At 40.2% G+C, this 22,684-nt stretch overlaps 1 protein-coding gene across 16 annotated transcripts in view; it reads left to right on the plus strand.

Moving 5' to 3' along the window:
• GALNT11 (polypeptide N-acetylgalactosaminyltransferase 11) overlaps positions 1-22,684 on the plus strand; it is a 97,409-nt gene that overhangs the window by 60,235 nt on the left and 14,490 nt on the right. For 11 of the 16 annotated variants that reach the window (XM_054560033.2, XM_024249538.3, XM_024249539.3 and 8 more), the window contains 4 exons: positions 9,039-9,371; positions 15,635-15,758; positions 17,904-18,070; positions 20,062-20,187. In XM_054560033.2, the coding sequence (XP_054416008.1) occupies positions 9,077-9,371; positions 15,635-15,758; positions 17,904-18,070; positions 20,062-20,187 (712 nt within the window). In that variant the 5' untranslated portion in view covers positions 9,039-9,076. The remainder of the gene's footprint in view (positions 1-9,038; positions 9,372-15,634; positions 15,759-17,903; positions 18,071-20,061; positions 20,188-22,684) is intronic. The other 5 variants (XM_063726237.1, XM_063726236.1, XM_063726234.1 and 2 more) reach the window with 1 other exon arrangement.

The raw sequence follows: 22,684 nt of genomic DNA on the forward strand, positions 1-22,684 counted from the left end.
CCCATTCCTGTACTGTTGTACCTCCCTGGCAAAAACCCACCTCTCAGCTTACAAGGCACCTATCCCTGAGCAGCTACCAGACCATGACTGAAGAAAAACGTAAAACCATAGTGACTTGTCTCACTTTAATAAATTCAAGTTCACAACTGGTTAGCCTTTTATTCATTTAACTTTGAAGAACGTATTAGTTGATGTCTAACTGCTGAAGTTTTGGCCCTATTAACTATTCAAGTTTATGATTGAAAGAATTTGTCACTAGTTGTTTTGCCTTAAGTAACCTGAGATATTTGCTTTGACTCTCTTTTCAAAGGCTTTCAGACTTGGATATTAAAGGTATGGGTAATTGCCTTTAGAAGGGATAGCAAACAGTATGAAACACAAAGATTTTGTTGTGTAGATACTAGATTCATTATTCATTCATTATTAGTGTAGATTAAAGTTTTAGCTTTTGATTTTTGTTTGGATGTTTTTAGTTTCTTAAGCAGGTGAGAAATTTATTGAATAATAGACATCTGATTTCTTTGCATTTCCTTCATATTTGGGTGTTGGCTTCTTTTTTTTATTTTTGGAGACAGTCTCGCTCTCTTGCCCAGGTTGGAGTGCATGGCATGATCTTGACTCACTGCAACCTCTGCCTCCTGGGTTCAAGCGATGCTTAGAATCCTTAGCATCCAGAGTAGCTGGGATTATAGGCGTGTGCCACCACACCTGGCTAGTTTTTTTTTTTTTTTTTTTTTTTGTGAGATAGAGTCTCGCTCTGTTGCCAGGCTGGAGTGCAGTGGTGCAACCTCAGCTCGCTGCAACCTCTGAGTCCCTGGTTCAAGCGATTCTCCTGCCTCAGCCTCCTGAGTAGCTGGAATTAGAGGCACGTGCCACCACGCCAGCTAATTTTTGTATTTTTAGTAGAGATGGGGTTTCACCATGTTGGCCAGGATGGTTTCAATCTCCTGACCTCGTGATCTGCCCACCTTGGTCTCCCAAAGTCCTGGGATTACAGGTGTGAGCCACCACACCCTGCCCAATTTTTGTATTTTTTTAAGTTGAGACGGGGTTTTACTATGTTGGCCAGGCTGGTCTTGAACTCCAGATCTCAGGTGATCTACCCACCTTGGCCTACCAAAGTTCTGGGATTACAGGCGAGAGCCACCGCGCCCAGCCCTAACTTCTTGACCTATCTGAAAACAGATAGTGCCTTTATTGCTTCTGAATACCATTATGCTTAATTGTATAAGAGAAATGATAGAATTTTATAAATGTATATGTTTTTAAATTTAGTATTACGATTTACTATGTAAAAAATACTCTCTAAAGAATTATAATATGGTTTGGGAAAAAGAATAACATCTGCCTGATAGAGTTGTTGAGAGTTAGTGTATTTTACAGCTCAGGAAACCAAGGAATCATGATGTTGAGCTGTTGTGGATAGGATGAGCCAGGGTGGTTATTCCGTGAAGAATCTGGACAGAGTTAGCCAAATCCTGTTGGTGAGGTCTTTGAGCAGAAAACTTTTTCATTTTGCCCTTAGGTGCTGGCAGGTAGCCAAGAGTGAACCTAAGGAAAGTAGTTTCCCCGGTTTTTTGTTTGTTTGTTGTTGTCAGTGAATTCTGTAAGATTAGTCTGCCTGTTTTTATCACAAAGACCATTATTTAAGTTTTGAAATGGGACAGTAAATTCTTGAGTTGTTTCTTGTACCTTTTCCAAAAATAAACATGGCTGTTGTTCTGAGCTAGTTTTTATACTATTGTTGAATAAGATGGTCATGACCTCTATGCATAGTATTAAGGTATTGCTTAGCCCAAACAAGATAGTAACAGATTTGTTTAGAAATTTGCAAGCATGTTGCTAACCATATTACAGTAATTTTTTTCATTTATTAACAAATATTTATTAAATTGTTGCTATATTCTACGCATTATTGTAATCTCCAGGGATAGACAAAAGCTCTTTCCCTATTGGAGCTTACTTCCTGGTATGGGAGAGATAAACAATAAATAATAAACTCAGGGAATAAGTAATTATGTATATGTAAGAAGGTGATAAATTCCATGGAATAAGGAAGACCAGGTTTAATGTTTAGTGGGTGGGTTGAAGTTTTAAATAGGGCAATCTTGGTAGGGCCTTATTGAGAAGAAGATATTCGAGCAAAGATTCAATGGCAGTGAAAGAAGTCATCATGAAATTACCTGGGAGGAAGAGTGTTCTAGACTAAGTGAAGAGCCAGTGCATAGTCCATAATGGAGTATAATTGAAATGTTTGACCCACAAGGAGACCTGTGTCTAGGACAAAATGAATGCAGAGAGAAGGTGGTGGGAAAAGTGCTCAGAAAGGTAATGCCAGATTACGTAGGGACTTGTAGGTCTTTGTAGGGAACAGATGGGTGGTTATGTCTACCACTGATATTATGTGTTAAGTCTAGGTCTAATGACAAAAAATTAATATTTGTTCAGTTTTTACTATATTCATCCTATAGATACTTTTCAGCATTTTCTGTGGGCTATTCATTGTGCTAAGTGAAGGGAAAACATTAAACAAGAAAACAAACAGCAAATGCAAGCCACAATCCTTGTGAAGATTATCTTGGTTCAGTGCAAAGGGTGGTGTTTTGTGTGTCAGTCATTGTATCTGACACTTTACATATTTTACCTTGTGTAATTCTGAGTATTTCATTTCATTCTGAGTATCCAATAAGATGGACAATGTCATTAACTTGGAATACAGTTGATGAAAATGAGGCTAAGAAAATCTGCTAATTTTTCCAAAGTTGCATTACTGATATATGGCAGAATGGGATTAGAATTCAGTCTTGTCTTTTCATTATACCATTGATTCCCAAATCTGGCTGTGCATCAGAGTTAACTTGGAGGCTTGTTTAAGCTAAAGATTCCTTAACCTTATCTCTGGAAATTATCATTTAGCATAGCTGGCGTGGAGCCCTGGGAATCTGTATTTTTAATAAATACTCCAAGGATTTCTGTATTTTGAAACTACCACCCTCCATTATTATATTTATGGTAGTGTGATACAAGTGATTATGGGAACCTTTGTCATTTATTTTTAAAGAAATGGTTTTGTTGTTTCATTGTTTAGTATCATGTTTGCTACAAGATTTTTAGAGATGCTCTTTGTCAGGCAAAGATTTCCCTATTTTTCCTAGTTTGTTAAGAATTGAGTGTTGAATTGTAATAAACTCTTTATCTCCATTGATCAAACCATGTGGGTTTTTTTTCTTTTAATTTATGAAGGTGGTAGATTATGGTTTTTCAAATATTGGACCAACTTTGAGTACTTGAAGTAAATACAACTTGTTCATGGTATATTCCGTTTTTAAAAACATGCTTGGTTTCAGGGTTTTTTTTTTTTTTTTTTTTTTTTTTAAGACTTCTGTAATCTCTCTGAGATTGTCTTTAATATTCTTTCCTTAAACTGCCCTTATTTTGATATCAGGGTGGTAACAGCCTCAGAAAGGGACGTGGAGAATCTTTCCTCATTTTCTGTCCTCTGAAGGTCATTGCATCTACCTAAAACCATCTGTTCCTTAGGTACTTGGTAGAACTCACTTTTAAAATCACCTAGAAATGTTTTTATGATAGTTTAACATTCAAAGGGACTACAGGGCATCCAGGTTCCTGATTTTCCAGAGCTGGTGTTATGCATTTATGTTTTTATAGGAATTTGATCATTTCACCTGAATTTGTAAACAGTGCTCCTGTTTTCAGTCTGTGTCTGTATTTATGCCTCTTTCTCATTGTCATCTTATTTGTGCATTTTTCTTGATATGTTTTGCCAGTGCTTGTGTAATTGCCCAATGGGTTCCTCCTGCCCACTCCACAGACAAAATCATCCCCTGAGACCATAGCATTGCAGTCAAGAAAGAACTTCATTCATGTGAAGCTGGCCCATGCAGGAGAACTGGGCTTATCACTCAAATCCATTTTCCTGACGGCTCAGAGTTTAGGGTTTTTATGGACAGTTTGGTGGGCAGGGGGCTAGGGAACGAGTGTGGCTGATTGGTTGGGGATGAAATCATAGGGGGTGGACAACAGCGTGCACAGAGTTCACCTCTGGGACCAGTTGAGTCATGAGTCACAAGCCTGGGTAGGATCTGTCTGAAAGATATCTCAAAAAAACAATCTTAGGTTTGTTATATGTAAAATGTTTGTTCCCTGGTGCCATAAAGAAATAGCACTCAAATATAAATTTAATTCTCTCAGCAAGGCAATCTGTATTTTCTGCAGAAAGGGAGCTCATCGCAGTTGGAATAATGGTGAGAGCACATTCGAACAAAGGAAAGACGTAATTTTTACCCCTTATGCTGTTTGTTCCTGCTACTGTGTCCTATCTCCATTGGCTGGAGCCAGACCGCACAATCTAAACTAAAACCCGATTGGCTAACAGTTTAAAACTTTTCTAAATAGGTAAAAGTAATGGAAAGACAAAGGAAAAGAGGAAGTTGCTTATGTCAAATAGGGAAGGGGCATAGGCTGCAAGCTGGAACGTGCCCATGAGCATGTCCAGCACAAATATTTTGGTTAAGGTACAAGGACATAGAATGTACTATGCACCTGTGAGCATGTTTAACAGCTACATAGGATAGGGCTTAACAAAGAGTTATTAGCATAAAGTGAAGAGGCTTAAAGGAAGTTAGTCTTTAAAATAAACTATTATTTCTAACACTTATGATTTACTCTTTAACAAGAAGGGAAACTTTGAAGAGGAACTTTTTACTTTCTACAGGTTCTACAATAATGATGTTATCTATAGGAACAATTGAAGAAGTCACGAATTTTGCGACATCTGGCCACATGACTCCCGAGCAGTAAGGAATTATAGAAACTACACCTACATTTCTGTGGAGTTTAGGCCCTTCCAGTTCCCATTATCATATTCTTGCTTACAAAGGTGGTTTTCAGTCCCTGATCAAGGAAAGGGGCTAGTTATAGGGAGGGGCTGTTATCATCCTTGCTCCTAAGTTAAACTGGAAACCACATTTCTCCTAAAGTTAGCTTGGCATACACCCAGGAGTGACCAGGGACAGTTTGGAGGTCAGCTATGTCAGATTTCTTCTACTGTCACAATTTTGCAAAGGCAGTTTCATTTTATTAATTTTACTGATCTTTTAAAGAACCAGCATTTGGCTTCTGTTGTCTTATTTTCATTTTCTATTAATTCCTGATAACGTTTGTATTATTCTTTTATGTTCCTTGGGTTTATTCAGTTATATTTTTCTTAATTCATAGTTGGTGGTCATATTTTCTAATATAGGCATCAAAAGCTATAAATTTAGCCATATTCTGTGGGTTTTAAAAAAGTTGTATTTTCACTACTTAGTTCTGTAGAAATCTCTGTAGTGTTCATTTGCACATTTTGTAACCTTTCTAGTTACTTTGTTACCATTGGTTTTTAGTGTACTTGGTCACAGCATGTGGCTCCTTGACCCCACTGGTCGCACTCCTCAAGAGCCTTTGCTCTTATTCCGCCACCCCCCCACCCCACCCCACCCCGCATATCTCTTCCCCAGATAGCTGCAGTACTCACTAATCAGTTTACGTCTTGACGCAAGTATCACGTTTTCAGGGAGGCCTTCCCTCTCCATCTTCCTGAAGCTTCACACACCTTCTCCTCCTCGTTGTTCTTCCCTGCTTTATTTTCTTTCCTCAGCACTTATCACTTTCGAATGTGTTATTTAACACAGTGTTCCCAGCTGGATAGAGAAGGAAGTAAAGCCATTACGGGGTGTATAGCTGGAGACAGAAATAGAATTAAATCATAAGGGAAGTGGGGAGGGCTGAGTGCCTGGACTTTGCCTGTCATGAGACTGAAGACACAGGAGTAGATGCAGCTGAGGAGTCAGGGTTGTGGTTGGAGAGGGAGTTTTTGTTGTTGTTTTTTTTTTTTTTCATGTGGAGTCTCAGTCTGTCGCCCAAGCTGGAATGCAGTGGTGCGATCTCGGCTCACTGCAACCTCTGCCTCCCGGGTTCAAGCAATTTCTCCTGCCTCAGCCACCCAAGTAGCTGGGATTACAGGCGCCCGCCACCACACCTGGCTAATTTATATATATATATATTTATTTATTTATTTTATTATTATTATTTTTTTGTGTGTGAGTCAGAGTCTCGCACTGTCGCCCTGGCTAGATTGCAATGGCGCGATCTCGGCTCACTGCAACCTCCGCCTCCCAGGTTCAAGCGATTCTCCTGCCTCAGCCTCCCGAGTAGCTGGAACTACAGGTGCGCGCCGCCACACCCCGCTAATTTTTTGTATTTTTAGTAGAGACAGAGTTTCACCATGTTGGCCAGGCTGGTCTCAAACTCCTGACTTCCTGATCCGCCCACCTCGGCTTCCCAAAGTACTGGGATTACAGGCGTGAGCCACCGTGCCCGGCCCTAATTTTTTGTATTTTTAGTAGAGACGGGGTTTCACCACGTTGCCCAGGCTGGTCTCCAACTCCCAACCTCAGGTGATCTGCCCACTTTAGCCTCCCAAAGTCCTAGAATTAGAGGTGTGAGCCACCGCCCCCAGCCGGAGAGGGAGGTTTTAACTTAGACATGAAGAGGTCATCACATCAGTCCTGGATGATGATGAAATTGAAGGTGGGGCAAAGTTCCTTATGTGGAATTTAGGTAAAGGTGACAGCAGGCACACTAACCAAGACATTTGGAGGCAGGGTTGGGCATGGTCCAACATGATAGTGGGAATCAGGCTAAAGAAAACACGAGAAACGACATCAGTGTCCATCTTTCATAGCTGCTAATGGAGCAGCCCTTGGTTTCTTCAGGGTCTGTTTTGGATGGTTCTCTTTTGTGAGGGCCAAGCAGCCCATGGTGGAAGCGGGAAGGCCGGGAGTGGTTTGAGGAAAACAACCTGTAAGCGTGGATCTTGCTATGTGGATGAAGAAGGGGTTGGCTCCCTAGGTGCCTGGTTCCTCGTGGATTCAGAGCAGCCTGTCTGGTTACACTCTTTAACTTCAGGATCTCATGGCCTTTGGAAGAAGCAGTGCTTTTGTTTTTGTTGTTTGTTTACTTGCTCTTTGTCTACCCCTAAGCGAACATTTTAGGGAGTTATAATGTCTGTTTCACCTAAATGTCACTGCTCTGTACATTTTTGTTGCAATATTTTTGTTACAAAGTTGCACATTGCATTTTTTTTGTCTTTTCATTTGCTCTCATGGGCTTCCTTACTTAGAGAACATTTTCTTCTACTTCAAGTATTTGTGTTTTTCTGTTTATGTCTTTAGTTTTAAAAGTGCCTGCAGCTGACATAGCAGCGCTTTCAGTGGCGCCTGATTTTCCTTTGTACTGTTGTCATTTCCAGCCATGCCTCTGGTATTACTGTTGGTGGGAGTTTTTGTTTGGTTGGGTTTTTGTTTTGTTTTGGTATGTTACTGTTGTTTTGTTTTTTTACTTTTTAATTAACTTGTAGTAGAATACTTAATAGTTCTTGGTGGAAAGACAGTTAAGAAACTGAACTGTTTACCATCTTCTAGGCTTATGGCATAACCTTGTACAAGAGAACCTAATTTTTACAGTGGTGCTTTACTGATGCCAATTTGCTTTGTCCTGATCTTTTGGGGACAATACCATTTTTAAGATTATTTTATGCTGTAGAAATAAGTAACTTAAAAGCAGTATCTCTGTGCAGTTTTCTTATGTATCTACATTGCTTATATGGTTTCTCTGCCATAAGTCTGTTTACTGAGATGATTTTATATGTGCATTGGCTGCTTAGAATTCCTTAGGAGATTGTATTAGCCTCCATGAAGATCAGATATCGGAAAGCTTAGGAAAACTTGCCAGGCACGGTGGCCTCACGCCTGTAATCCCAGCACTTTGGGAGGCCAAGGCAGGCAAATCACCTGAGGTCAGGAGTGTGAGAGCAGCCTGGCCAACATGGTGAAACCCCATCTCTACTAAAAATACAAAAATTAGCCAGGTGTGGTGGCACGCACCTGTAATCCCAGCTACTTGGGAGGCTGAGGCAGGAGAATCACTTGAACCCGGGAGGCAGAGGTTGCAGTGAGCCGAGATCCTGCCACTTTACTCCAGCCTGGGTGACAGAGTGAGACTCTGTCTTAAAAAGAAAAAAAAAAAAAAAAAAAAGCTTAGGAAAAATTGCTGTTCAGTGCTACATTTAGTTCTTCTTGCCTTGTTTTATAGGTGAGGGAATATACTTACTTGAACTCTTTATTTGAAAATAACTTAGATTTAGAGTGGACACTAGGGCAGGCATAACCTTTGATTGGAAAGTAGAACTTTTTTTTTTTAAGTTGTTTATGTTTATTTATTTTTATTGTTTTGAGACAGAGTCTTGCTTGGTTGCCCAGGCCAGAGTACAGTGGTGAAATCTTGGCTCACCACAACCTCTGTCTCCCGGGTTCAAGAGGTTCTGCAGCCTCAGCCTCCCAAGTAGCTGGGATTATAGGTGCCCACCACAACCCCCAAGCTAATTTTTGTATTTTTAGTAGACCCAAGGTTTCACCAGGTTGGCCAGGCTGGTCTCGAACTTCTGACCTCAAATGATCCGCCCACCTCAGCCTCCCAAAGTGCTGGGATTACAATCGTGAGCCACCACACCTGGCCAGAGTTGCATAGAGTTGCTTATTTTTAATAATAGATTTTTAAGATCCTTGGATTAAAAAAAGAATCTTGCAGTTGTATAGTTGGAAGAGACTTTAGTTGTCCTGTTATGATACATGTGGTACTTGTTATTTTCCTTGTGAAAATTATAACCTGATGAGAAAAATTACGCAACTGAAAGCAGTCCAGAACAAAGGTGAAGAAGTATCCATTAACATGGGCAAATGAATCAGTCAGCTATTTCACTGCCATTGGTTCTCTGAGCATTAACCCACGGGCCTGAGGTTTTCATTGTTGAACCCTTTTTAAAAACTCAGTACTATCCATATATCTTCTTGTATTTGAATCTCCGTTAACTGTACGCATAGTGGTCCTACTTGGTGTTTTGGAAAACAGTGATTCTGTATTTGGGGGATGGTTTAAAGTATACTGAAGTGTCTAACATATTTATTCTTCTTTTTTAGGAAATTGACAATGGCCCTTCAGCTATGCTAGGTCTATAATGGGAAGTGTCACGGTTCGGTATTTCTGTTATGGGTGCCTTTTTACATCTGCGACCTGGACAGTTTTGCTTTTTGTTTATTTCAACTTCAGTGAAGTGACTCAGCCACTTAAGAATGTGCCCGTCAAGGGGTCTGGGCCCCACGGACCATCTCCAAAAAAATTCTATCCCCGTTTCACTCGAGGCCCAAGTCGAGTACTCGAGCCACAGTTCAAAGCAAACAAAATTGACGATGTGATAGACAGTCGTGTTGAAGATCCAGAAGAAGGCCACTTGAAATTCTCTTCTGAATTAGGTGAAGTATATGATGTTTACCAGCATCCATATCAATGTATTTAATCACTGGAAGTTTGATTAATTAGTTAATTAGGAGATTAGAAATGCTGCATCATTTTTTCCCCACTGATTTATTTTGTTTGTGAACTAGCTGAAGTTCTGTGGTTTCTGCAGACTTAGTGGGGAGTTATATTCTAATTTATCCAGTTCTGACTTCAGTATCTTATGAGAAAACAAACAAGGTCCAGGGAAGAAAAATTAAAAGGCTAGAAAGAAAATGGAACCTATGGGAGAAGGGGTTTGTTTTTTGTTTGTTTTTTTAAGAGATGGGGTCTCACCATATTGCCCAGGCTGTCCCCGAATTCTTGGGCTCAAGCTGTCCTCCCACCTCAACCTTGAGAGTAGCTGGGACTATAGGCATGCACCACTGTGCCCAGCCCTGGAAGAAGGTTTTAATTGCTAGGATTGCTAATAAGGGAAAGAAATGGTTGAAAGTTTCCTTGACTGTATTTAATTTATTTTTAAGGGTATATTTAATTAATACAGAACATAAAGTTCTGAGTTTAAAAATAAGCTGGGGTTATTTATATCTAATATGATTTTCACTTAACAAGAATTACTAAGGTGCTAGAAAAAATATATGTATATATAATATAGTTTATGAAATCTTAGTTATAAAATAGAAAGCCCTTTTTTCCTCCTAAAAAATTATATTCTCTTCAACTTGGATGCAAGACTCTATTGTCTATGCCTTTGAATACTGCAATTTTAGAGTGTTGATTTTGACAAATTTTATTTTAAGGGATAAGTGAGCAGTTTTTGTTATCATTAAAACTTAAAGAACTTGGATCTTGTCACAAAAACATCAAATAATAGGTAATTTAAGAGTAAAATACAAGAGATTGTTGAGAGATTGAGAGAGCCTTAGAATGTGAAAGAAATGTTAAAATAGAGTTTTCACTTGGTCATAGTTTCAAAGAAATAAAATCAGTTCTTAGGACTTGATGATTTTCTAATAAAGGAAGTCAAAAGTATGTAAAATTTTATGAGGAAACAAGCTAATATCTACTTCAGTTTTCATTTAAAAATATTTTTAAATAGAGACGTGATCTCACCAACTTCAATTTTCATAAAGTACAATTTTCATAAATCTTTTTCCAATAGCCAGTGGACATTTTTAAAGCATTAATGGGAAAATGTCTAGCTCTTTTATTTATTTATAGTTACATTGGTAAAGCTTTTATCAAGAAGTAATACTGAGTTTACCATTTTGAATAGACTCTGTATTTGCTTTTGAAAGAAGTAGTGAGAGAATTGTAGATATTGAATAACAAACTCCAGCTGCCTAACTGAAAAACTAAATTCCTTATAGACTATCGTAAAGAATCCACAAAAAACCTATTAGAGGTAATAAATGAATTTGGCAGTTGCAGGTACTAGATCAACAGGCAAAAACCAGTTGCATTTTTATACTGTAGCAACAAGCGGCCTGAAAACTGCAGTTAAGAGATCAGTTTCATTTACAATCGCATCAAAAGTCATAAAACACTGAAGAATACATTTAGCCAAGGAGCTGCAAGATTTGTATGCTGAAAACTGTAAAACATTGCTGAAAGAAATCAAAGTAAACCTACATACATGGAAAGATATTCCAGGTTCATAGAATGGAATACTAAATACTGTTAAGATGTAGATATCACCCAAAGCAATATGTAGATGCAGTGCAATCCCTATCAAAATGTCAGTGGTCTTTGTTGTAAAGAGGGAAAAGGTTATCCTAAAATTAATATGGAATTACAAGAGGCTCTGAATAGCCAAAACAGTCTGAAAAAGAACAAAGTTGTAAGACTCAGACTTTCTACTTTTAAAGATAAATTGGACTAATCAAAAATAAAAACTTTCGTACATCAAATAACACATCAAGAATGTGAAAAAAGGGCTGGGTGCAGTGGCTGATGCCTGTAATCCCAGCACTTTGGGAGGCTGAGGTGGGTGGATCACCTGAGGTCAGGAATTTGCAACCAGCCTGACCAACATGGCGAAACCCTATCTCTACTAAAATACAGAATTAGCTGGGCGTGGTGGCAGGTGCCTGTAATCCCAGCTACTCGGGAGGTTGAGGCAAGAGAATCGCTTGAACCCGGGAGTCGGAGGTTGCAGTGAGTCAAGATCGCGCCATTGTACTGTAGCCTGGGCGGCAGAGCAAGACTCTGTCTCAAAAAAAAAAAAAAAAAAAAAAAAAAAGTGAAAAAAGACAACCCACAGAATGGGAGAAAATATTTGTAAATCATATTTCTAATAAGAGTTCAGTATCCAGAATATATAAAGAATGTTTGTAATTTTATTTCATTTTGAGACAGGGCCTCGCTCTGTCACCTGCGGTGGAGGGCAGTGGCGCAGTCATGACTCACTGCAGCCTCAGCCTCCTCGGCTCGTGTGATCCTCCTGCCTCAGCCTCTCGAGTAGCTGGGGCTACAGGGGTGTACCACTATGCCCAGCTAATTTTTGTGTATTTTGTAGAGACAAGGTTTCACCATGTTGCCCAAGCTGGTCTCGAACTCCTGGGCTCAAGCCATTTGCCTGCCTTTGCCTCCCAAGGTGCTGAGACTATAGGCATGAACCACTGTGCCTGGCCTAAACAGTTCTTAAAACTCAGTAATAAAAAGACAAATGGCACAATTTTAAAATGGGCAAAGGATTTGATAGACATTTCTCCAAAGAAGAGATACAAATGGCCAACAAGCAGATGAAAAGATGCTTAATATAATTAGTGATTACAGAAATGAAAATCAAAACAATGAGATAGCCATCTCACACCCACTGGGAGGGCTATAAAAATAAACTTAAAAAGGAGAGTAGCAAGCGACAGTGAGGATGTGGAGAAACTGGAGCCCTCACACGTTGCTGGTGGGAATGGAAAATAGTGCAGCCACTATAGACAGTTTGGCAGTTCCTCCATAAATTAAACGTAGAATTATCATATAACCCAGCAATACCACTCCAGGGTTTGTACTTGGAAGAATTGCCAACAGGTGCTCAAAAACTTGTACTCAATGTTCATAGCAGCACTATTCTCAATAGACAGAAGGTGACAGCATGTTATCCAAATATCCATCAACTGATGAAGGGATAAACTAAGTGTGATCTATCCATACCATGGAATATTATTCAGACAGAGAAGGGAATGACGTTGTGATCATGCTACAACATGGATGAACCTTGAAAACATTATGCTTGTGAAAGAAGCCAGACACAAAAGATCACATGCTGTGGTTCCTTTGCGTGAAATGTCTAGAATAGGCAGGTCCATGGAGACAGAAGGCAAATGAGTGGTTCCCAGGGACTGGGGAACGGGAGGAATGGGAATAACTGCTTTAATGGGTATAGGGTTTTCTTCTGTGGTGCTGACAGTATTCTGCAGCTAGATAATCATGCTGGTCATACAACATTGAGAATGTACTAAATGTCACTAATGGTATGTTTTATGTTATGTGCATAATTATCACAGTTAAAAAATGAAAAACATCCAAAATTTCTTACATAAAATAAATTTAATATAGAAGGAATTAGTATAAATAATATAATAGTAGTTAAAAGTATGCAGATTTCTGAGTAGAGAATTACTGAACAAGCAGGGAAAGGAACCTATGAAAAGGTACATTTGAGAAAGATTATTGGCCAGGCATGGTGGCTCACACCTGTTATCCCAGCACTTTGGGAGGCTGAGGCTGGTAGATCGCTTGGGCTCAGAAGTTTAAGACCAGCTTAAGGTGGTATCTACCGAAAGTTTAAAAATTAGCTGAGTGTGGGGGTGCATGGCTGTAGTCCCAGCTACTCATGAGGATTGTTTGGGCCCAGGCGGCAGAGGCTGCAGTGAGCCGAGATTGCACTACTGCACTCCAACCTGTGGGACAGAGCAAGACCCTGTCTCGGAAAAAAAAAAAAAAAAAAAAAATCAACAATAAATTTAAAATTTAAAACATTTTCTCATTTAATCTGAAATTATAAAATTAATTGAAAAGGGTCCTCTGGCATGTTAATTCATTGAGGTTTGGCTACAATTTTATTTGAGTAGGGGAATAGGAAAAGTAAGCTAAAACAATCTTTTCATATGGAATCTTTTCAAGAGACCTATAATAGAACATGATTCTTTCATGTTCTGACACTTGTTGAATTAAGGAGTATTTATTGAGAATCTTCTTTGTGCAAGGCTCTGCTCTAGGTTCTAGGTATCAAGCAATTTTAGTTTTATTTCTTTTATGTTTTGGTCATCAACAAAGTCTCTCCTCTTCTGGAGTTTCTCTCCTTGTATAAAATGCTAGTGGATGTTTGTTGTTTTGTGTTTAAAAAGGATGAACTGCAGTTGAAACAGTTTCAGAGAGAAGGCATATTAAGAGATAATGTTTCTCAAAGTAGATTTGGGGACACTAGTTGCGTTCAGATAAATTGGGGAAACACTGCATTCTATTTTTTTTGAGACAGAGTTTTGCTTTTGTCACCCAGGCTGGAGTACAGTGGCATGATCTTGGCTTGCTGCAGTCGCCTCCTAGGTTCAACTGATTCTCCTGCCTCAGCCTCCCAAGTAGCTGGGATTACAGGCGTGTGCCACCATGCCTGGCTTATTTTTGTATTTTTAGTAGATACAGGGTTTCACCATGTTGGTCAGGCTGGTGTTGAACTGCTGACCTCCCATGATCCACCCACCTTGGCCTCCCAAAGTGCTGGGATTACAGGCATGAGCCACCATGCCCGGCTGGAAAAACTGCATTCTATATCTCATCCCTTTACACCTGGATATTCATAAAACATTCACTGTATTAAAGGAACAGAGTTCTACTATTTTTTAAAAATGGACATTTATTTATTTATTTTGAGACAAAGTCTTGCTCTGCAGGCTGGAGTGCAGTGGCGTGATCTTGGCTCACCACAACCTCTGCCTCCCGGGTTTAAGAGATTCTCCTGCCTTAGCCTCCCGAGTAGCTGGGACTACGGGAATGCACCACCACTCCCGCCTAGTGTTTTTTTTTTTTTGTATTTTTAGTAGAGATGGGGTTTCACCATGTTGGCCAGGCTGATCTTGAACTCCTGACCTCAAGCAATCTGCCCGCCTCCACTTCCATAGTGCTGGGATTACAGGCATAAGCAGCCGCGCCCTGCCTAATAGTACAGTGACTTTGATTAGGCCTGTGGAGGAATTCCCTGACAGTTAAACCAGAAACTGTGAAGCCTTTTTTTTTTTTTTTTTTTTTTTTTAAAGACAGGATCTCACTCTGTCACCCAGGCTGGAGTGCAGTGGCACAACTGTGGCTCACTGCAGCCTTGATGTCCTGGGCTGAAGCAGTCTTCCTGCCTCAGGCCTCAGCCACCTGAGTAGCCAAGTCATGGAGACTACAGGTGTGAGCCACTGAGCCACCACACCTGGCTAATGTTTTTTTTTTGTTGTTGTTTTTTTTTTGTAGTAGAGACAAGGTCTCGCTGTGTTGCCCAGGCTGGGCTCAAGCAGTCCTCCTGCCTTGGCCTCCGAAAGTGCTGGGATCACAGGCATGAGCCATTGTGTCTGACCCAGGAAACTCTTTTTATGGAAAAGCTTATCAGTTGCCTTTTTCTGGGGAGGGACTCCTGTAAAAACTCGCATGTAATTGAGGCCTGTTGAGGGCCACTGGGGTTCTAAAATCTATTGCTTTAATGGAAAATTATAAAAAATTTTTTCCTGGTTGCAGGTAAATTTTTCTCTTGAATATAATAAACTATTCTTAAGATTATGGTTTGTGGCCGGGTGTGGTGTCTCACGCCTGTAATCCCAGCACTTTGGGAAGCTGAGGTGGGCAGATCACGAGGTCAGGAGATCAAGACCATCCTGGCCAACATGGTGAAACCCCGTCTCAACTAAAAATACAAGAATTCGCTGGGCGTGGTGGCATTTGCCTGTAATCCCAGCTACTCGGGAGGCTGAGGCAGGAGAATTGCTTGAACCAGGGAGTTGGAGGTTGCAGTGAGCCAAGATCGTGCCACTGCACTCCAGCCTGACGACAGAGGGAAACTCCATCTCAAAAAAAAAAAAAGATTATGGCTTGTGAACAGGTGGTGTTTATGGTTAAGACACACTTGCTTTGACCTAGACTGATAAGAATTTGACTTCAACCTAGAGACAACCTAAGTTTGAGAAAAGAGATATTAGATTATAATAGGATAAAGTCAGCATTTTCTTAAGATCATAATATCATTAACAGTAACATGATACTTTCTAGATTTAATTTGCTGACTAACTTCACTCTTTTGCAGGTATGATTTTTAATGAACGCGATCAGGAGTTGAGAGACTTGGGCTATCAGAAACATGCTTTTAATATGCTTATCAGTAACCGCTTGGGCTACCACAGAGATGTGCCAGACACAAGGAATGCAGCGTATGTGCCTTATCGGATTTGCAAATACATTTTAACAACACGATGTTTTTAGTGTCAGTGTAAGAGGTCATGAGGACGGGGTTCATATTTCCCAATGCAGCATCTTTATTCAGCATACTAGGAAACTTGAGACAGATTTCCGCTTGTGTTATATGTGAAGCCACATGGTCTGAGATGACCGACAGAGTCCTAGAGCTTGCTGTGTCTCCTTTAACATTTCAGATCACCTGGGGAAGCAGAGTAGGGTGCTAATTAAATAACCTGAGTATAAGTTTGTTCTAAATGTTTATTGATTGGATTCATGGCAAATAGGAATTAAAATCAGTGAAGAATTTTACTCCTCATTTCACTTTTCTCTTGCATTATTTTTGTTCCGTCAAAGGCTTTTCGTGCATGTGGTCAGTCATTCCACAGACAGACATTTGTTGAGCACCTTCTGTTTGCTACACGCCATCTTGAGCTCTGGAAGAAACAAACAGATGTAGTAGTTCCTCAGTTCTCAGGGCTAGAGTCTAGCAGGGGAGGCAAATAAGTCAACAAGTCCTTACATGACTAAGGGCATAGTACTGGAGTGGTCCCTGCAGAGAGGTGACAAGGCTGGAGGGAGGCAGGGCTCAGATGCTGGAGGGCTGTGTGTGCCCTGGGAAAGAATTCAGGGTTCTCAATGTGTTCTCTAAGTTCATGGCTTTTTTTTTTTTTTTTTTTGAGATGGAGTCTTACTCTGTTGCCCAGGCTGGAGTGTGGTGGCGTGATGTCGGCTCACTATAACCTCCACCTCCCAAGTTCAAGTGATTCTCCTGCCTCGGCCTCCTGAGTAGCTAGGACTACAGGCGTGCACCACCACGCCTGGTTAATTTTTATAGTTTTAGTAGAGATAGGGTTTCACCATGTTGGCCAGGCTGGTCTCAAACTCCTGACCTCGTGATCTGCCCACCTTGGCCTCCCAAAGTGCAGGGATTACAGCCATGAGCCAGTTCATGGCTTTTTGATGTTGCTTAAAGCTCCTAACCCTTTTTTTCCAAATAGTTGCTTGGAATGATTTGATACATGGAAGCTCTTCTGTTATCTTGGTATATCATAATTTATTCAAATCTTTTTTATTATTGGGCAAAAAAATAAAATTTCAAATATAAAGTCTTATATTTGTTTCCTTTTGAAACCTCATTGAGGAGAAGCTGGACATCAGCTTATGAGTGCTGCATGAAACACTTGCAGTGATTTTGGTAAAAAGAACTTACATTTTTATGTAACCTCTCTTCCAAAAAAGAAAAAAAAATCCTGAAGTTTAAAAAATCTTTATCCGGCTGGATGTGGTGGCTCACGCCTGTAATCCCAGCACTTTGGGAGGGTGCAGTGGGTGGATCACGAGGTCAGGAGATCGAGACCAACCTGGCCAACGTGGTGAAACTCTGTCTCTACTAAAAATACAAAAATTAGCTGGGCGTGGTGGCGCAGGCCTGTAATCTCAGCTACTCAGGAGGTTGAGGCAGGAGAATCGCTTGAACCAGGGAGTCGGAGGTTGCAGTGAGCCAAGATCGCGCCACAGCACTCCAGCCTAGTGACAGAGCGAGACACCATCTCAAAAAAAGAAAAAATTTATCCAAAAGTAAACAAGATAGCAGGTATAGGAGGGAGACATTATTAACAAAATGTAAAACTCTTGAAGAAGAAACCGTATTGTTTTTGTAAATGCTTTTAAAAAAAATTGTTGTTACCATAATGTTAGAAAGAGGCTGAACAGGCTGGGCGGGTGGTTCACGCCTGTAGTCCCAGCACTTTGGGAGGCTGGGGTGGGCAGATCACCTGAGGTCAGGAGTTCGAGACCAGCTTGACCAACATGGAGAAACCCTGTCTCTACTAAAAATACAGAATTAGCCGGATGTGGTGGCACATGCCTGTAATCTCAGCTCCTCGGGAGGCTGAGGCAGGAGAATCGCTTGAATCTGGGAGGGGGAGGTCACGATGAGCCAAGATAGCGCCACTGCACTCCAGCCTGGGCAACAAGAGCGAGACTCCGTCTCAAAAAAAAAAGGTGGGGGGTGGGGGAAGAGGGTGAACAGGGGACAGTAAATCTGTAGGTGAATAATAACCTAAACCATTCGAGCCTTTTAAAATGTCAGAATTTCCTCATCTTTATCTTTACAGATGTAAAGAAAAGTTCTACCCACCTGACCTGCCAGCTGCTAGTGTTGTTGTCTGTTTCTATAATGAAGCGTTTTCTGCCTTGCTTCGGACAGTGCACAGTGTCATAGACCGCACGCCAGCACACCTGCTTCATGAGATCATCCTTGTGGATGATGACAGTGACTTTGGTAAGGAATGCTGCAACTGGTAACATTGGATCCAGGCTGTCAGTCACTACAGCACTGACAAACATTAACACAGCTGAACTTTCAAGTACGTGGTAGGTGGGGATCCTACGCATGCAGTCACAGCTGGGCTGACTACAAATAAGTCTGAAGAAATCCATTATCTTTGTAACCTGCTTATAAACTATGCTACCCAAATTTGGCCCATGAAATTTTTTCCGTGGCTTACTTTAAAAAACACACATCTTTTTATTTGAAATAACTGTAGGTTCACAGGAAGTTACAAAGACGGTCTATGTACCTTTATCCAGTTGCTCCATCATAAAATTCCCCTATCAGAACCAGGAATCTACACGTTGGTACAGTGCGTGTGGTCCAGGGTCATTCTGTCACACAGGTGGACTCCCACAACCCTCACTGCAATGATACAGAACTGTTTCCTCACCCGGAGGGCCCTTGTGCTGCCTCTTTCTAGTCACACCTCCTGCTTTCCTCCACTCTTCCCCAGTCCCTGAAACCACGACTCTCTATGATTTTGTTTCCATCTCTGATTTTGTTATTTCAAGAATGTCATATAAATGGAATCACACAGTATGTGACCTTTTGAGATGGGCTTTTTTCAGTTGGCATGATGCCTTGGCTTATGCTTCTCTATTAAGTCTCTTACACTGATCGTCCCCAGATAAAAGTGGATTGCATTCTGATAGCTCCTCAACGATCTCTGAATGCCAGTATTTTATGATTCACTACATATTCTATGTTCTGTACGCCTTTCTTAATTCAACATAGACTCTTGCTAAGAATGGCTTTGTGTACCCAAACAGGATAGAAGGCTTTTTATTACACTGCTCATTCAGCTCTCAGTGACCTTGCAAGAAAGGCTGGAAGCCCATTCTATAGAGGGAGAAATATAAAAAGTAATTTGCTCAGACCCCATAGCTGTTAAGTAGTAGAGTGGAAATGAGACCTCTAGTCTGCATAGCTCCAAGCCTTCTGCTCTTTTCATGACAGCAGCCTGCAGAAACACAGTGGTACAGGTGTATGCCAGTGACTTTTTCATGCACTCAAGCGTTTATTAAGTACCACTTGTATCAACATCAGAGTTGGTATACCAGTATACTTAAATATAGAAGGTAAAGAAATGGACAGAGACTCATGGGAGCAAAATTCCCAAACCTTGGCCAAAAACAAACAAACAAAAAACCTAACAAATAAATCTGAGTCTGGACCAAGTAGAAGATTGGTTACATACTGATTTCTAGAACTTATGGTTGGGTGTTTTTTTTTTTTTTTTTTTTTTTTTTTTTTTAAGTCAGCTTGTATTCTGGTTTTCACTTTGCGGCTATTTTACCTAAAAGGAAAAATTCATAATTTGAGGTGGTTTGTATATTAACTATGGAAAGAATTACTGCTTATTATCTTAAACGATCTTTCAAGTTATTCTGAAATATACAGGCGAATGACATAGAATTCCTTAAAAAATATTTAGCAACCTAGGAAGAAAGATGCTAAATTGATAAAAGGACATATTCAGTGCTGTTCTTGTTATTCTTGGTAGGGGCAATTGAAGTTGTTTCTTAACTATTTTGAAATGGACTAAGACTTAATAAATTCCTTTGTAATAAAAGGCATTTATATCTCATTTTCTTTGTTATCAATGTGATTTATATACGGTCAGCTGAACATTTATGCACTCAAAATACTCATTTCAAACATTCTTTATGCAAAGCATTGTGCTCGATGCTATGGAGATACAAATAAGTCTGTAACTAAAGTAAGTATTCCTCTTCGCTAGTATTCCAGCTCTTACCCTTCATTTCTTTCCTTTTTCTTCCTACAGGATAAGCTACAGTACTCTTTTAAAGTAAAATATTCTGTAGTATTTGCTTGATAGTTTGTTGTAAATTTTAGCAAGTACTAGATACAACTTTAGCTGTAAAGTGTCTTTCTATATGTCTCATACAGTTTGAATAATTGTGGGACTCTATTTTCAGATGATTTGAAAGGAGAACTAGATGAATATGTCCAAAAATACCTCCCTGGAAAAATTAAAGTCATAAGAAATACAAAGCGTGAGGGGTTGATTCGAGGGAGAATGATTGGCGCGGCCCACGCGACAGGTATCACTTCTCGTTAGCTTTGCTTTACGGGTGTTGGACGACAAGGGCTCGAGCCTCAGCACCTGTCCTGATTCTGCAAAGTCTATGAAAAGTGGTGTTTCAAATGGACATTGCCAGCAGGAGAGATGAAGCTTGTTCTGTTTGGGAAGGGCCTGTTCATAACGCCAAGCCTGCTGCCCCAAAGCATGTAGTGCAGGGGGCTGAACTCTCAAATCCTCAGTGTCTATTTTCATAGCGACCCTTTTTTGATAGTTAACTGCCCCTCAAATAGATTTTATATCTTGTTCACTTATATAAGCAGAAAAGCCCAGACCAAAATGTAACTGAATTTTTATGTTTTTAAATACAAAATTTAAAATGTATGAACCCAAACTGTCGATTGGAACTATGCTTTTAATTCTTAGTGCGGAGCGCATCCCTCTGGAGCCACACAGCATGACTTTAATTGGTAAATGGACGTAAGATTGACTTACAAAACTATAAACGGCATTTTCTTTAAAATTCCCTTTTAATCCTTCTGATTCCATCAAGGAGCAAGTCTCCGTTGTTACTAGTATATTTCCATCATACACTGATCTCCCCCTTTAAAAAGAAATAACCGATCTCAAATTCAGTCTTCTGCAGAAAATATATCTGGTCAGTCTTCAGTTACGTTATATTGATTCTGTTGTATTCGTTTTATGGTTACCTATGTGTAATTGGTCTCCCTGAGTTTCATTTATGATTGTAATTTAAAAAATTTTAAATAAATGTAATTAAAACTAATGAATCTGTTTTAAAATGTTAGGCATGTGATATTGCAGGTAGGGCATGGACATGGCGAAAAAATTTTGAAAATCGTTTGAGAATGATGGAAGTTGGTGGGGACATTCCCTAGCAGTGACAGCATCTACTGCAGTCCTTCCTATATTCCACGCTCTCCTAGATAACCTGCATCTGGGTTTGTGGTGGTCGGCACTGCACACCACCACTCCCCCTGTGGAGCCACTGGCTCGTGTGCTGGGCTGAGTTGGAACTTCACTTTTAGTATCTGTCTTCTCTTCTTTCTCTGAAGCCCACAGTGACCTGAAGCAATTAACAAAAAAAAAGAGAAGCAGCTCCTCTACATCCCATCTGCCGTGGATGCAGACTGAATTCAAGGCTTGTGAGACTTTTTTTCTAGGTTTCTAGTCATGTAAAAACTTACTGAATTGGCTGTGTGGAGTTATTCAAGGCAAAGCAATAAAGTGAAAATACTGGGGTATTTTCAATATTAAGCCCCTCAAAACATTGTACTGTTACAATGCATGTTTACTGTGAATTGACTTTTTTTAGATAGCAATAGTTATTTAGGTTTTTTTCCCTTATGATCTCTTCAGGTCCTCATTCAGATATAGTTTAGGATCTGTCAGGAGCAAGCCAGTTTGCATGGAAGTCATTGTTTCAGGTTCACTGTGACCACATGTAGTCTTCATTTAAATTGGTGTTAATTGGAAAAAGTAACACTCTTAGAATTAAGAAAAGCTCTGAATCCATTTTCTCCTTGAAGCAATTGTGATTGATCTCACCTCACCCCCACTGATGTGCATGTGGAAGATTCTGCCTTTCTGCATTCAGTGACAGCGGAGAGCTGCCTACATCCCCCACCCTTCAGGCTGTTTACAGACACTGAACTGTGGGACTGATTGACGGGCATCATTGAAAACTGTCTGAGATACTGCTTTTAGCACTAGTTGAAGTTGGATAGATAACATTTGGTGCTTTAAGTAGTTCATGTAAAATCTTGATACATTTCACAAGTGCACTTTTAGAAAAACAATGCGACCTGATGATGTCATTCTGAGTTCTCAACTGCTCAGAAGAACCGTGGAGCTCTTAAATTTGAAATTATAAAAAAAAAAAAAAAAAAAACACCTCAGTTCTGCTGACATTTATCAAGAGGAGCTTAAAATGCAGAATAAAATGTCGATGATTTATATTTTGCTAACTAGAAGAAAGGTGTATCCCATTGGCAGATGAGAGCCACTGAAGCTAAGAGGGTGGGGGCAGTAGAAAGGAAAGGTGGGAGATGGAAGAAACAGAAATGAGCAGAGGCATCCCGAGAGCACCACCGGCTGCGCCTCCCTCTCTTCGGGGAGAACTGCTGTGTGGCAGCAATCATCCATAGTTACAGTGCAGGTCCTGTGGCAGTCACCAGTGAGAAGGCAGCTGTGTTCTCTGTACTCTGTTTACTGAGGCAGAGAGATGTATTCTAAGTGTGTGCTAAACTTCAAAATATTTTGATTAAAATAATTGTAATAAAAATATCTACATACAACTGGCCACTGTCATGGCACCAAAACATCTTGGAATACTTAATATCTGGGCTTCCAAAGAGTTGAGTTGTTACTGTGAGACTTTGACTCTGTTTACTGAAGAGATTCTGAATTGCCTGTCAGTTTTTTCAAGAGTCGCACGTATGATTTGTATGGGTCCCTCAATTACAGCAGGACACTGCATGCAGCATTATTGGCTGAGG

The sequence above is a fragment of the Pongo abelii genome, chromosome 6 (genome assembly GCF_028885655.2).
Source record: "Pongo abelii isolate AG06213 chromosome 6, NHGRI_mPonAbe1-v2.0_pri, whole genome shotgun sequence".
NCBI lineage: Eukaryota > Metazoa > Chordata > Mammalia > Primates > Hominidae > Pongo > Pongo abelii.